The following is a 16,766-nucleotide window of genomic DNA, read 5'->3' as shown; positions in this document are numbered from 1 at the left end:
TTTTAAACAGATAGTAACAACTAAACAGTTCAACAGACTATTTCTCAGCTGAAGAGAGACAAAAAAAAGAAAAAAAATACTTACAACAGGCTTGTTTCCTTCCTTCAGTGTAATCCAGTCCTCTCCATTGGAGCTGACATCCACACGATATGTTTTCAGATAATATTCTTTCTTTGTTTCTTTTGAGATGGCTCCTTGGGTCCCAATTCCAGAAACAAAGCGGAGGAGGCCCAGGTCTACCTGTGGTAGAGAATAATTAGGAATGTGAGGACAACTTGTTCAGAGCATAACAACATTGTAGCAGTGGCACCCCTCTCTACCTCACCCTGCCTTACAAAAATAACAAGGATTTTATATAAAGCAAACTGCCAAATATTGTTGACAACATCACAGACATAATATCCTCTTTTGTAAATGGTGTCATCACAGAATTCAGGAAAATTTGCCTAATTAGCCAGGAATGTTCTTCACACACCAGAGAATTCTCTTTCCTCTGCAAGAGAGGAACCAGAGACACCATCAGTGCAAGTGGGAACCACCAGACTGCAGAGGAGTTACCAGAGAAATTCCTCAAGGACCAGCCTGCTGAACAACCTTACTTAATACTTTCATTAAGCACTTGCATGGATGCTAATGAAATTCCCAAAGGACACTCAGCTGCAAGGTGTTGCCAACACAGAGGAGACTCATGCAGTGAGAGCTGAGTGACCCTGAGGACTGTGGCAGTAAAAATGGGATGGCATTTACTAGGATAATCAAAGTTGCACTTATGGAATGATAAGAAGAATTCTGCTAAAACGCAGAAGATCATTACTTGCAAATAGAAGAGAAGAATCCCAATGTATATTAGTTGGTCGCAAGATAATTACAAACCACTGTGTGATTTTGTTGGGAAAAAGACAAATTAGTTGCTAGTACTGCATGATGTATTTGGGGAAAAGAAAGAAGCATTAGCACAAGTCTAGTAATTCTGTTCCGACTGTCAAATTCAAATTCCAACTTCTCTCATTAGAAAAAAATGTCATTTTGAACTCCCTGGAGAAATGCACATGAATGTGTATTAGAGGTCATCTCTCTTCTTCACTCTTTTCTCTCCTCCTTCTCTCATGGAACTACATTGTCCATTACAAATGGACAGGTGATTTAGTTTAACCTTGCTCTCCCCCATTATTTATTTTTCATCCAGGTTTTTTCTTTATCTAGTTCATCATGAGGCATCCAAGAAGTATCAACATATTTGGGAGAATGATGTGGGGTGCAGGAATACAGCTACCTAAGTAGCTGGCTACTCAGTTCTGCTGGCAAAAGAACCCCTTATCCCAGTGCACAAGCCCAGCTGCCAAATAGCTGAAACTGGGCAAAACACTTTATTACAGTCAGTTTGGTGACCACAGTTTTGAAACCTCTGCCATTTCCTTACAGCCTTTTTTAGCCATAACAACGAACCAATTAAAATCAAATTCTTCACTGTCTTTGTCTGTAGCAAGAACCTTTGTTTCCTAAAGTAGGTAATTTAATTTCAGTAAAAAATGCCCCTATTCACAAAATATTAATCAGTGTAATTTTCCCCCCTTACTTCAGTTGTGCAGAGTTTAGTAGGATAATAGGTTGAATTAACCATTCTCAAGTGAATGGCCCCATGAATGTCCCAGTCTTTTTCATTATTTCCAAAGTATGTAGGATGCAGAATATGTGTGTCCTGTGTCCCACAGGCATCCTTTTTCCTGGATGTATGTCATATATCCAAAGGCATGGGAGCAGTTATATCAACATGCTGTGCATTCTCTCCCAAAAGGCTGAAGGAAGTTCTATTGAGGACAAAGTGTCACTCTCTCAGCGCCCATGTCATATGCAAGGCATTCTGGAGTCCTCCAGCACAAGAATAGCAGCCTTGTGTGAGACAGATAGAACTGGCTTTCAGGCCAAAGCCCCTGCCCCAGGTTGTTAGGCTCATAAAGTCTATATGTAACATTTTAGCCCTTGTCTTTAGGGGTGAAATACTGCAACATTTTGTTTTTGTGTGATAAAAAAAAAATTCAGTCTTAAAAAAAAAAAATAAAATCCCAGCGCTGCCTCACAAAAACAATCAAGTGATTTAAAGTAACTGGAGAGTCTCAGATGTTAGATTGTTGCAATCTGAAAGTTAATGGGGGAATCTGGGCATCATTGCTCTGAGCAATCTCAGCTTAACTTCAAATGCTCTCCAAGCTGTACTCTGCTGATTGTAAAGTGTGCTGCACTGAGTTATGTCCAATACCACATTCACTTCCAGGCTGAAGTGCACTTGAAAATCTGGAAGTCTGAGGGAGCACAGAGCTAAGTTATTTAAATGATCTGCCTCTCTTACAATTTGAAACAGCTCTTCAGTTTTGAAATGATTAGGGTCCCAAGCCTGCACCATTCCAACTGATTTGAAATTATTCTAGCAGAGGCTTTTTAATATACAGTAAGTACTTCATTGTGAATAAAGTCAAGCAATGGCCTTTTACAAGAGTTCTAGGTATTTGAAGCCAAGTTAAAATTTAACATTGGTGGCTTAGGAAGATTTGATTATTTGATGCCTGACATATCAATTGCTACCAGTCACTGATCATTCAGGCCTCAGGCTTGTCCTGTCAGAAAACTTCAGGCCCCAAATTTTGCTTGGTCCTAAATTCAGGAATTCAATACACCTTCTTAACTCCAGGGCACTGAATATCTTACAGCATCCATCTTACTGCCCAGGATTAAGTCCCAAACACACAATGGATATGGACACCTACTTCCATGCCTAGAACCTGGCAGAACTCTCTCAGTGGGAGAGAGGGAGACTCTTAGAGGACTTCTGATTTATTGCCTACAAGTAAGGAAGGAAAGGTAACCTCATTAGCACTCCTGGCTCCAGTAACTGAGAAAGACATCACTGGAGGAAGGAGGGCTCTCCTTGTTACAAGGGAGCACATCTCCTCACATGGATGTGCTTTCTCTCCAGGTCAGCAAATCTTTGTGTGCTCTTGCAAACTGGAACTATGTAAGCAGTAGTCCTCTCCTGGAGTCTGACAGCTCGAGTGTTCAGCACAGCTTTAAAGCCCTTGCAAAAGCAAGCTGTGACCCCAGACCTGCTGCATGCCAGGGGCTGTTTGCTCACAAGCTGATAAAGGAAAGAAGAACAACATTTCTCCATTGGTGTTTTGTGAGAAAGAAGCAGTGCAAACAAGAAAGATGAGATTAAACAACAGAGAAGCAGAAGGGTCTCTTGGAATGTTTAGTACTAACTCTGTCAGTGAAAAAGTCCAGGAGACAGGTAGGGCTTAAGGCATTTACTTCCCTTTGACAGTTCCCTGCCGGGGCCTCCAGAGGGGAGCTGCCCCCCTCCAGGTGCATGCAAAGAGAATGGCAACACTGTGCACCCCTCTGTGGTGCCTAGGTATGTTTGCAAATTAAGGTCTAAATGTAACAATCTTCTCTAAGTAAGGTGATAGAAATGAATTATGTAGAAACTGCATGACACATTTTAATGGGCTATTAAGCTCCCCCTCATTAATCACTTTGTGATGCATTTTGTTTTTGTTCCAATGGTTTTTGAAAGTTTGCTTTCTATAAAATGCAAAAAGTTGTCCATAAAACACAGATTCTAAAAGTCACTGGGACTGTTCGGAATTGAAGTGCAACCATATCAATTGCTAATAACAACTGGAAGCTGAAGGTACCAAAGTGTAGCTGTGATAAGACACAGGTCTTCTCTATTTTTCCTAGAGGAGTCAGTGCAGAGGGTAATAGCTCTGGAACAGCTGTGTTACCAGACAGGAAGCTTTCTTCATCTTGAAGCTTATGTCTAGAGAGTCCACCTCTCTGTATAAGTTTCAGTCAACACAGTATGTGCTCTCCAAAGAAGTCTCCAAGTGTTAATGTGACCAGAGGAAACCCATTTTTCTCAGATGCAGGCTACTCCAGCTATGATTGTGATATAAGTCTTTAATAACTAGCTTTTCGTTTTGGCATTCTTGTCCTTTTTGTTTCAAGAACTTGTGTTTCATGTTAGAGTGACTGTGAAGAGATGTGGTGTTGAAATACAGTACTTTTGAAGATGAACATCAAATGCATTTCCCTGCAATTATTTGACATTTAACGTTCTGCACATATGATAAACAAACATCTGGTATTTATTTTAGAAAATGCAAGCGATTTTGTAAGTTATTGCAAGCCTTATGGCTGTGATCTGAGATAGGCAGCTGTCTCCAAACCTGGAATCTTCACATTTCATTTCCATGACCAGACTTTCAGCTTTGACTAACAGCAGCATGTTTCAAGTTCTTTTTCTTTTTTTTCAAATTTTCACTTTCATTCAGTTTAAGAAGCATATCTCTCTTGGAAAATGATGCCTAAGGGCCTTATCCAAAACCACAGCCTTTGATAGTTGCATGCACTGCAATGTGAATATCTTTATTTGAAAGTGCAAGTCTGGGATCAGACTTGACTATAGGAATGGGCCCCTACCTTACCAAAAATGAGGAGCATCTCGAATGTGTTTGTTTTTTTTTTTCCAGCAGAGAAATGTTCATTTTTTTTTTTCAAAAAAGCCTCACTTGTTCCCATTTCTAAAATCAATTTATTTCCTACAGAAGCATATTGCAAGGCACTAGCTGTTTCTACATATGAATTACTTCCTCTCTATTTATTCCACAGTATCTCATACCATCCAGGAGAAATATTCTTATTGCTGTAGCACTGTCTCCAAAAAATGCAGGTGGGTGACACATTTTGAAGGCAAACATATGCAAGGACTGGTATATGCATTTTACTTGAGACCAGTTAAGGAGAAGGAAAAAAATAACATTTAGCTCTGCACAATGCATCACGTAGCAAATCTGAGCAAAGTGCTGGATAAAGAATGACACCCAACATACACGGCTTGAAATTAATATTGCTTCTTCCTGTCATCATACATAACTGGGTTGTAGTATGGAAGACCTTATCTTCAGGATGAAAATCTGCCTTGTTAAATAAAATACAGTCATTGAGGGAGCTGTAGCAAGGGAGCAGTTTTGCCAGCTTTTAGCACTCCTACTGTAGGTCTGTTCAACAGCCTGAGAAAATAAAGTACCGAGTGCTGGAGTTTGATTAACAACAGGAAGCTTTTTGTTGTGGGCATCTCTTGTGGCTTGAAAAGCTGTACAATCCATCACTTGACACAACATACCAAAGCAAATATTTTTAGAGAACCGTGTCATTTCCCTAGATAGCATACAGTGCTCTGAGTCAGATTAACTGCTGTGACGCTTCACTGTTCTGTCAAATATTTAATTAAGCAAGAGTTGATCTACTTTCTTAACACTGCTGTTGATTTGGCCAATCAAGCTTTCTCATGAGGTATATACAACTATGAATTAATTCTTTAATTTCTTAGATTGTAATGCTAAGTAGGAATGGGACAGGCTCCAGTAGAAATTCTGAAAATAGTCTAATTAATTTGGTTGGAAAATTACTTCCAAAAGTCTTCATACTCTTGACATGAGTAGTCATTACAAGAGCACAACTCCTTGATTAATGACAGGTTGTAAATATTAATCCTGGATTTAAGTGAAAATAGTTAAGCTTATAAACTACCTCAAATCTTTGTGTAAAACTCTCAGTGATAGTTGCAGCAGCTCCAGAAAGAAGGTGGGGAGAAAATATTGCTCTTATTAAGATCTCTCCTGAAGAGACTGAAGTCTTTCTCATTGACCTTGACAGCAACATCCTGAAAGCCCCAAAAGGGAAAGCAGTGACTTGGCAAAGAACAGTTGTGCCTAACAACTGTCCCCAGTCAGCTTGTTTTACTGAACTGATGCTTATGTGACTTGGCAAAATGGGGAAGCATGGAAGAAGAGATGAGAAAACATTCAAGCCAAAGACACAAGAATTCTTGGCAGCAAAAGGAAAAAGAACCTTTCTTTAGCAGCTGAAATATATATTTTTCACAATCTTCACCTTCTGCTCAAACCCCTTTCTGCAGAAGAAAAAAATGTAAGTGTAAAGATTCCCCCAACTGAAAACAAAGAATAGAGTCAAAAGATGCTATCAAGTTCAGCTACCGATGCTGTGGTCACAGAATTGAGTACAGCAACTTTTCCCAGAAGCAGATCAGCCAGTTTCTATAGGAGAAAATTTAGGATAATGGTGAAAAAGTATGACTGATAAACATAAGAGAACCTCAGTCATCATTATGAAGCTGGTTCAAGAAGGAAAAGATGCAGAAAGCCTAAGAAAAATGAAATCCAGAAACATAAAGGAAAGAAGAAAAGACAAGAAAAGAATAAAAGAAAAAGCTTCTGTGTCTCTGACAGAGAAAAGATAATGCTTGTGTGGGCTGTGTTGCATCTGGATTCATGGCACATTCTCCCACTCTTATGTTAATTTTTTTTTTGCATAAATCAGAAGCAACTAATTAAAAAAGAAATATTTAATTCTGACATGTTCTTTGAACTGGTGTTCCATCTGGTTCTGTTTGAATAGTAAAATCTGCTGTAGTCATAAAAATTGGCAAGCAGCACTCTGGTAAAGAGAAACAAAAGAGACTCAGTACAGCAGGTTAATACACTCGCATTTTAACTGGAGCCATTTCCAGAATTCAGCAAACCAAATCGCTCCAGTATGGGAACCGTAAAGATCAAATGGGAAAAGAGAAATGCTGTGAGGGGGCCGGGAGCGGCGCTGCCGGCGGCAGGAGCGCGGTGTGACAGCGGGGCTGGGGCACAGGAGAGCGGTGTGACAGTGGGGTGTGACAGCGGGGCTGGGGCACAGAGCGGTGTGTGACAGCGGGGCTGGGGCGCTGACAGAGCCCGGTGTGACAGCGGGATGTGACAGAGGGGCTGGGGCATAGGGCGCGGTGTGACAGTAGGATGTGACAGCGGGGCTGGGGCACTGGCAGAGCCCGGTGTGACAGCGGGGTGTGACAGCGGGGTGTGACAGCGGGGTGTGACAATGGGGTGTGACAGTGGGGTGTGACAGCCCGGTGTGACAGCACCGGGCGCTCGCAGAGCCCGTCAGAGCCGGGCAGGAGCCGCTGCCGGGGCAGACGCGCTCCCTGCGAGGGTGAGACGCGCCCAGGGCGGGCACACGCAGGGACACGGAACGATCCCCCTGGCACTCATTTGCAAGCTCCATCTCACGCCTTGATGTGGGGCTTTGATGCAGCGCCGTCGTTATTCAGAAGACTCAGAAAATACCTTTTTCCTAATTTATTTTTCTTACTGGAACACTATTTAAAACCTGAACGCCGAGATACAATAAACTCTGATAACAAAGGGAGGAAAATGTAATCGTATTGGGTTTTCTATAGACTCTGGGATCTAAGCAATCAGCATCTTGTGCCATTCAAATCCTCTCTGTAGCAATGGAGAGAAAGGCTGATTAACTCCCAGTGCTTTAGAAAAAGATTGTTTTACATCTTGCAGGAACATATCTTGCTGTGAAATATTACTTCTTTAAAATGAAAACCTTTGCTTCAGCACTACATTAACTTGCAAATGGATAACCTAAGACATGTACAATGACTTGGTCAAAAAAAAGGAGGAATGTGAATGGCCCCTTTCTCCAGCTAAGATACTTAGGAACCCTTGCTGAGCAATAAATGAGTCAGGAACGTAATACTTTTAATTAACGTTTTCTGAATACTTATTTGTAATTTACATTTAATTTTAAACCTGAGCTTAATCCTCTGATCTGGAATGAAGACAACTATTTAGTGCAGTTTGAATGTGACCTTCCCTGGTTTGTGTTAGAAACTATAGAAAAGGGAAACTCTATAGCAATACTTGCAGAACCACTCTTTTCTGAGAGAAGGACATAATTGTAGGACTTTCTTTCTCCTAAGTGTACTGAGCAACTAATGCACAAATGGGAAACAAGTAATCCAAAGCTTCTCATTCAGCCTTCTTCACATGCGAATAACCAGACTTTGGGCAGAAAAAATTGAATTTTGCCTATTCAGTTCTTTTGGTTTTTTTGTGCCAGCTGCTGTCCTGTCAAAATCAGGGGGTACAGGCAGAAAGGCTTGGTTTATAATTGTGTTATTTTGAGTATAAGTACAATACTACATGTGTAAACACATAGTAATAACTTCTCCTTCCTGTTTCACAGCATGCCTATGCTAATGGCAGGAAGCTGCTATGCAAGGGATGTGCAAAATTAAACCTCTCCTGTCTCAGACAGCACACCTTGATGGCATAGATAGATGTGACCGTGCAATCACTGTGTTCACTGTCAGTTCCACTGAAATAACTGGAATTTACTACACTCAGATATTTTTGAGAGTTCAGGCTTTGGGTTTTCTATAAAAAATCACAGCAAAATGAGGAAAAAGTGCCAGTGTCTGTGATATAATACTTTTTAAGTCTAATTTCACTGGAATAGGTGTACAACCTGTGTCACATGGAAATACATGTATTTTCTTTTGATCAGCTTTCTCATCTTGGAAAATCGGCACAGCCTCTTTAAATCAGTCATTCATCCACAGGAGTCTGCATTCATTTATTCTCTGTTAAATGGAACTGTCAGTTTTGTTGCATCAAAATTCGATTTTCTATTTCATACACATTGTATACGATGATTTTAATTTACTGCTGGGTCACCAAGCAAGTCACTGCTTTGTTACAATATGAGTTTCTGCTACCTTCTAGAAAAATGTCAGGTAGCTACAGTTAGACAGTGAGGTGAGTGTGCTGTAAATGTTTGGTGAAAAACGAGAGACAGACTGCACATGCAAAGATTATTTCACTTTTTCTGGTATGTTCCTCACAGCTCTGAGGAAATGAACACATGTAGATTAAATACTACTGAGGCTGTGGCTTGGAAATCTCACTGCTGAGAGTGGAGCTCTTGTCCTGTGCCAGAGGAGGAAGTGGGACAGCAGAAGGGATGCACAGGTCACTGACTACCAAGACAACTTCCCTCAAGTGCTAAAGCAGCCCTGGGAGACTGGCTACCCCCAGCTCTGTCCTTCCCTCAGCAAAGCATGCCCAAAATTTAGGCAGGAAGATTTCATTTACAGTGTTTCTTTGGCCAGATAATGGTGCCTGGTTTTTGTATCCCCACTCTACCTATCTGAAAGTTACTCTATCTGCAGTTATGTAAAGAGAAAAGCTATTGATTTTTAAGTGCTGTGGCTTTTAAAAATAAACACAGGATGTATTTTCTTAGTTAAGCATATCATGAAAGGGGGGAACCCTCCTATGGACAGCTAATATTTAAGGCCTGGTAAGAACATTTAAAAATTATTCTGTGCTATGTTAACCCTTCAGTCCATCACCTGAAGTTAACAGCATTTGCATTGGAGAAGAACCTGCTCCTGTTACAGCTGAAAGACACTTTCGTTTTTAGTGCAATAATCTGTAACCTAAATGCAACCAGTTAAAATATATCCTGGTCTGATATGTGATGGGACAGATTGATCCTCTCATCATCTTCAAGAGGATCAACACCAGAAATGAGTTTAGCCTGAAGTGCTCAACACAGAATGCTGCAATGAAGAGAAAGACCAGACTCCACAGGTACAGCTGGTTGGTGAAGTTATGTGTAAACAGTTCTTCCCTGGTGAGAAGCCAGTTGTGCCTGAAAACAGAGGAACTGGATCTCAGCTCAATGTTTGATAAACTGTATTTTCTCTGCTAGCAGCTTTTGTTTACCAATCAGCTTTGGAGGTTATCCTGATGCCTTTTAAAAGACTTTTTTTTGAAACCTTAAATGAAAACATTAGAGACAAAGACAAAATGAAATTAAGTGTTTCCTTTTTGAAAGATACTTTTTTTCTTTTTTTCTGCGGGGGGGCAAGAAGACAAATTGCTTTCTGAAGGGCAGGTATTTACCACTTGGAAGAAATCTCATTTATCCTTTCACTCTACCTATTTTGCTACCGCTGTGAAAATGTCACCTAATGGGCAGAACAGAATTGAACTGGGACAGAAAAGCAGGATGACACAAGGGCAGGAGAGGTAAATAATAGCTCAGCCACAGAAAATCTGGAGCCTGGATGCTGGGATGGGGAAGGGCCCACAGGACTCATCAACTCTACAGCTTCATACTACTGTGCAGGTGTGGAAAGAGTGAATAAAAATGCATAATCTTCTCTGCAAAGCACTCAGCAGCACCTCTCATCTCCAGCCCAGGCTGGCCCCACGAGAGCAGAGACCTTTAGCTCAGTAATAACTCTGCTTATTAGAACACACCTCAGCTGTGTGCTCCTGGCCAAGGCTCTGTTTCCAGCCACTGCCCTTAGTCACTTAACTTCCAGCCCTGAGCTTTACCTCACCCTAGTCTGACACCTGCCTAGTCTCGTAGATTAATTTATTTCTGCCAGACTCAGAAAAATCTCCCTCTGAGATGCCTTCCTTCACATCTGCACGAGGCCCTGGCTGTCGGTGTTGTTTAAGATGTGTTGTTTGGTACTGGGTAGGCAAAGCTGCCTCAGCCCCCACAGGGTCTGCAAACCATCTGGGAGAGAGCAGAGAGCTCCCCTGCCCAGCAGAATGGCACAAACAAGTGATTTCTTGGTGTGATGGCAATTTAAAACCCAGAAAAACAGAACAAATATTTTGAGTCAAGCCAAACATCTGAACCTGGTGAATGGGAAAAATAAAAACAAAAACAAAAGAGAGAGAGAAGAACCACTTTGTACAAGTGGATTTCATTTCTGTGAAATAAAGAAGAAAAAGATGTGATAAAAAAAATAAACAAAAATGAAATTAAGCCAGTAGTGGTTAGTTTAAAACTAGTTTTAGTTTAGATTTAAAGATTTTAATTTCTTTGCCTCCTGGAACCAACTAGTGAAACTGAGATAAATTTACAAAATTATTTCAGTAGTTGCTGAATCAGTGCTTTTGGTGGACACATTTTGAATTCGCTATCTCAGCTCCAAAGGGCCATCTGTCTCACAGCCATTGAGGGGATGTAGGGCTGGACTGGGAAGAGGATGCATAGGTAATTACAGAGCCACATACAAACTACTCAGATCTCTGCACAGTGGATCCCCTGAAAAAACTGAAACTATTATAATGATTAGGCTGGCAGTGGGGGCTCGGAGGGGCTCTGCTTCTGCTGCTCCTCCATATGTTGCACTCAGGATTGCTTGAAGCCACACAGGACTCCCCTCTGTATTAGGCCTGATGTTGAAACATTTCAGAGGGAGGTAGAGAGGATTTTCTTCTAAACTGCATTTTGCACCTGCACTACCAGAGCAATAAGGCTGCCAATGGTTTTGCACAGTTCTCTGAGCATCTCTCCAGCCTCCCCAGAGTGATAAATCTATGGCTGGGAACTTTCTGGTACTAAAATAGCTCTTAAAGCACTTTGAATAATCAAAAAACCTTCATACTTTGTAGGGCTCTTTTATTTCTCCCTCTCCCTCTAGTTTAATTTCAGTACTTGCCTTTGTGAAACTCTACCATTTATTCCCATGTCACAGTAAATAAAGGTATGAATGTATCCTGCTGGGTCAATTAACCCTGGTTCTGTGCTGTGTCACAGTCTGTGCTGGCTGTGATTTCCAGAAAGGAATATTCTTTTGTCATTCTTTGCCCATGTGCAAAGCATGTTAAGACCGCTAAGATAACTGTAACACTTTTCTACACAAAGCTAACTCTGCTTTTTGTGATTTCTGGAGTGCAGTTATGAACTGTAAAATGACATGAACTAGATTCATGACTTATAATCTAAAGTGGCAGAGAAGACAAAGGACTGACAGGTTTTGTGCTTTAATGTCAGTGTGCTCCCTAATGATGGGCAAGCCCCACCACAAAGCCTTGAACTCCAGCTCTTAGGTTGTCCTTCAAAGGCCAGGAAAACTGGGAGGCTGAGATTTCCCAGTTTTCATGCTATTCTATACAGTAATATGCTGCACTTCACTTCTGCACCAAACTCCAAAAGAAACAGAAATAATAATAAAAATAACAAGCACTGTTGACTAGCCCATCCATGGCTTTTTATGTGAAGTATTTAGATAAGCTTGCTGGGAAAAGTCAGCGTAAACATCTGCCTGATGTAAGAATAAACATGTTAATGAAATGAATGTGCTGTGCCGCAGCAAATATAAATACTGACTATGTTTTTAAGTGAATACCTGATAAGGAAATCAGCTATGACACAGATGAAAGGTCAAGACACCAAATGATGAACTGCAATTATTTTCAGAAGTGATATGGAAATAAATCAGTATTAATCTATATACCAGTTCACATCAGTGATGTATGCTCCTGGGTTACACTTACAAAGGACCAAATAATGAAGAATGTAGGTTAAAACCTGAAGGAATGAAGACAAATGTGGAAGGCAAATTCCATTTCAGATCTCCCTCTCAATTCTGGTGAAGTAGTGTATACAGAGAAATGCTTTAAATCAATGGGAGTATATTTTCCTTGCACAGCAGAGTTAGTGTTAAATAAACAACTGATATTTCAATCAGTGAAGGAAAGGGGGATCTCCCAGGCTGTTTTTGAGGAGCCCTATTGTTACCTCTCTGGCCTTTCTCCAGACTCCTGAATGCTGAAAGATGCAGAGGGAGAATTTTGTGCCAGACCAGCTGACACTGCTCGGGTTGACTGGTCTAGAGGTCTCGAATTACTGCAGGGGTTGTGGGTGCCAAAGGGCTGGGTGGGCACTGAGATAGGGACTGGCAGGCAGAGGCCAGAGGGAGCCTGGTGCTCCCTGTGCCACCCCCTGGGTCTGGAGGTTCATACATGGTATCAGCTCTGTGTCTTGCTGAAAAACCCAGCAGTATAAATTTGGGCTGGTTTGGCTGGATTTGTGTCATATTAGCCAGAACACACAATAAGGAGTTCATCTTAGTGTAAAGCCCTATGACAGCTGCAGAATGACAGATAATGCTCAATCCAGAGCATACTGTCCACTTATGTTAACCCCCTGTTAATGTTTTTGAACAAATCTGAACTGGCATAGAGTGTTTATATTTAGTGCTTTTTGGTTTATGGCTGCAAAGTTTTGATCCGATACCAGGATTCTTAAAGCTGCATTTATGGTTTTCTCCCACCCCAGACATAATGTGAACTGAACATCTCGTGTTGTTAACAAACACATTTTGATCTCTGGGCAAGCTGGAGGTCCCACTCACTGTTACAGGATGAGAGAAAAATGGTGCCACCCAGAAGCTGCCATCCAGCTTGGTGGGAGCACAAAGATCTGTGTTATATGCATTAGAAGAAACGTTTTGATAGAAAACATACAGATCCTGCAGTAAAAGCACCCAGAAGGTGTTGCTCCTTGTGGGTTTGAAAACCCAGCCCGTGATGAGGATTGATGGCAGCCCGGGTTCCCAGTGACCCTGGTAATAGGCAATCAGTCTCCCCTCAAAGCCACACACGTGGGTCTCAAGTGTCCCTGTGGGGCTCCTCTGGAGCTCCCCCTGCTCCTGCCCTGGGGCTGCTGGCCACAGCCCATGGGGCATCCCTGAGCCACAAGGTCCTGCCAGGCACAATGGCCCATGGCTCCTCCTCAAAGGGCTGAGAAATAAGATGCAAAAGGACCCCTGGTATAAAGATTTTGCATGTTATTTTTTCAGATAAGTGTAAATGTAACTGCTTTCTTAAATGTGAACATTAAATCTACTCTGTAAAAACACAATTACTGCTGCCGTGGCAGGCATCACTTGTCCCTTTTGAAGGAATGCCTTGAAAATGCAATCATAAAATCCTTGTGCATTATGGATTTCATTAACATTGTACTCCCCTAGGATTCCCAATTGCACATTAACAGGAGTTCTTTAAATTTTAAATACCACAGACAGGAACAATTTCACTAAAACCAGATGTGAAACCCTTGCATGGGCCTTCTTACTGGTTCTAAGTACTGAAACTGGCTGGTAATTGATACCTATTAACATGTTTGTTGTTCAGATTACAGAAATGGAAACACTATACTATTTTTCCTGTGAAAGGATACGTTAATGAGGGACAATGACTTACATTGCAATGGCAGTTCCCTGCTCTTGATTAAATTAAAGGTCTGGTTTTGTTTTTTATTTTAAATGATGCCATTTCAAAATGAAGGGCAGTCAAGTGCATGAAACGTAAGTGCAATAAACAAGTAGGCTGAGCTTAAGGTTGGGATGCTAATAACATCCCATATAACAATAAACTACCTTAACACATATTTTTGGCAGCCCTTGTTCCCTCATGCATATCTTTATTCCATTCATATTGGAAAATTCACAGACTTATTAATGTGTTTTTAAAGAAGAAATTCAATCTAGAGTGACTCTGTTTCTGATTAAGGAATCACTCCAAAGCTCGTGTTAGTTGAGCAATTTTCAAAGTGTGTCTGAGGGTAAAAATAAAATGGAGAAAGTCCTGGGCAGACTTGCAGCGTGACTGTACTATGGTTATTTTGAATCTAAGCTTTGAAATTGATTTTCAAATAACTAAGGAAAGGAAGGGAAAGGCAACTTTCACTTAACAGAGCCCTGTAAGCAGGTGGAACTCAGATGGACTCAGGAGTTCATACCTGTCAATCACAAAGGAGAAATCTAGCTTTTCCACAAATGAATAGGATTCAGGTCCACAGATGGAACTCATGCAAATCCATTACTAATAACGAGCCAACACTATTTTCCTAATTATTTTCATCAAAATGCTCCAAAAGACTCCAACAGCTCATAGGAGACAATAATATCTCATGCCCTCTAGATGTCCTCTAGAGATGCCAATCTCCTTTGGTTGATACTCAACGAGGTTCTCTGTTTCTTTTGTCTTAACAAAAACATTAACCTTGAAGGGAGAGGCAAAAGGAAGAGAAAGGAGAACTATAATATTTCCCCTATACAAACAAACCCCAACACACTGAGGAAATTAATATTTGGAGCTGAATTTTCAAGCTGTTCTGCCCATGTATGGCTGTACATAGCTCATATAGATGCCCTAGTTGCATATGCACATTAGCAGCTCAAAGACAGATATCTCTATTTAACCAGCTGCAGTGTTTGTGTAGGTATGGAAACCTGCAATTATGAAAAAATTAATGGTTAACTGATACACACAAAACTTCTGTCTCTCAGACAAGGGCATACAGGCAGAAATTTTCACTTTGAAAGTTCTAAGTTCAGCATTGCTGTATCCTTCAGCTTTGTTTTTTTGCTGTTGAATATCTTCTAGAGTTCTGCACTGTGCAGCAAAAATCCATTTATGCTGCACTGCACAAAAGCAAATACTTCACATAAATAACTAGTTTACAATAGCATGCACAGCAAAGCAGAACAAAGTGACCTCAGTCCTTCACATACAAGTGCCTTCCTGCTTTTTATAAAATATTACAATTTTTTTTCCTATGGATAATTTCAGAGTACTTTATCAGTTACATGTCCTTGGTTGTTTGTCTGTAAGCTCTTATGGAGATGAACATCTGTTCCCAGGGATATTTGTACAGAGGAAACATGGGACTTCAATATTTTATCCAGACACAAATTCACAACATGCACTTACTGCCAGTGGCATCAAGACTTTGTAGAAGATGGAGGTTCATATGCACAAGGACCCCCTTATTGAGGTTTCTGGGGGTCCAAAACCCTCAGCACTCATCACAAGATGGTCAATTAACAGGAAAGCATTTAGAACACAGTTGGAAGTTTGAATTATCAATGTCATGTAGAACTAAACCACAATAAAATAAGCATAATCAGAGACAAATAAGAATTATCAGAGCCAAAGATAAGTTGTTGCACCTTGTGAAAGGGGATGATATACTGAATGTCTGAACTAGCTCAGTTCCTTCTGCTGCACAGGTTCTGTTCTGCAGCGCGTGTAAAGCATCTCTACTCAACACAGTGAATCTTCAGGCAAGAATTGCAGGCTCATTCTGCCAACAGGACACAGCAACAGCCCAATTGCTCTGTGATGAAATCTGCCTTGGGGATGCTGGTCCTTCCTCATGGACCCCGGCAGCGAATGAGATGTCCAAGGCACTGCTCAGGGAAATGGTTCCTGCTGCTCTTTCCAGACCAGGAGCTGGGTGAAGAAGGTGAGAGCTGTGGCATGAGTAGCACAGCATGCAAATAACCACCAGCTTCTGGGCAGATGTGGTAGCTGAAGGCAGCAAAAAGCTGCTAAAAATTATGCTCGGTGTTTTTTTCAGCCCCTGAGCACTCTGGTTTATGGCAGGAGGAAAAGGAGGCTGAGAAATTCACGTGCAGGAGGCCTGAGGTACCCTGAGCTGTTTTAAGCATAAAACCTGGATTAGTTTGAATTCTGTTATGTGTCTGTTATTAAAGAAGTTTATGGTCAAAAGAAGTCCTTTGAAACTTTTTCTCAGAAAGATCTAGTTCTAAGTGAAAGGATTAAGAGATATATATATACAGGCAATATAGAGGTACGTAGTTATCATAACTTAATAAAGTTAATAAGCGCACAGAACACGTGAATGAGATTTCACTAACTCTCTTGTTTTGATTATCTGGTCATAAATGTGCAAGTGACAGCAGAAAAGAAGGAAACAAAGGAAAAGTGGCGGCCCTGCGACCAGATGAAACATATGGAATTTGATTCTGATGCATTCCACCCTTTTTCCATGTGCATTCCATGGATTGCAAGTGGCAATGATTAATAACAAGCCTTGCACTTAGATAAGGTTGAGGAGATTTTAGTGTTTATTCCTAAATAATGAAAAAGGATCAACAAATTTTATTTCTTTTTGCCTCTCTAAAGTCTGATTAGGCCCATTGTACTCGAGTGCCAAGGGCTCAGGATGCACAGGGGCCCCCAAGCAGGACACCTGAGAGTCCCGTGGTGTGCCAGGGATCAGAAATGAAA

At 41.0% G+C, this 16,766-nt stretch overlaps 1 protein-coding gene across 2 annotated transcripts in view; it reads right to left on the bottom strand.

The window, feature by feature from the left end:
* The window catches only part of NRP1 (neuropilin 1), a 113,395-nt gene that overhangs the window by 33,718 nt on the left and 62,911 nt on the right, over nucleotides 1-16,766 (bottom strand). For both annotated transcript variants that reach the window (XM_054273673.1, XM_054273674.1), the window contains exon 7: nucleotides 85-240. In XM_054273673.1, coding sequence (XP_054129648.1) covers nucleotides 85-240 — 156 coding nt within the window. The remainder of the gene's footprint in view (nucleotides 1-84; nucleotides 241-16,766) is intronic.

This window comes from Melozone crissalis, unplaced genomic scaffold, assembly GCF_028551555.1.
Source record: "Melozone crissalis strain CALT ecotype California unplaced genomic scaffold, PUWL_Pcris_2 ptg000016l_1, whole genome shotgun sequence".
Classification (NCBI taxonomy): domain Eukaryota; kingdom Metazoa; phylum Chordata; class Aves; order Passeriformes; family Passerellidae; genus Melozone; species Melozone crissalis.
Note: the sequence above shows the minus strand (reverse complement) of the source record. Positions and strands in the feature narration are given on the sequence as shown.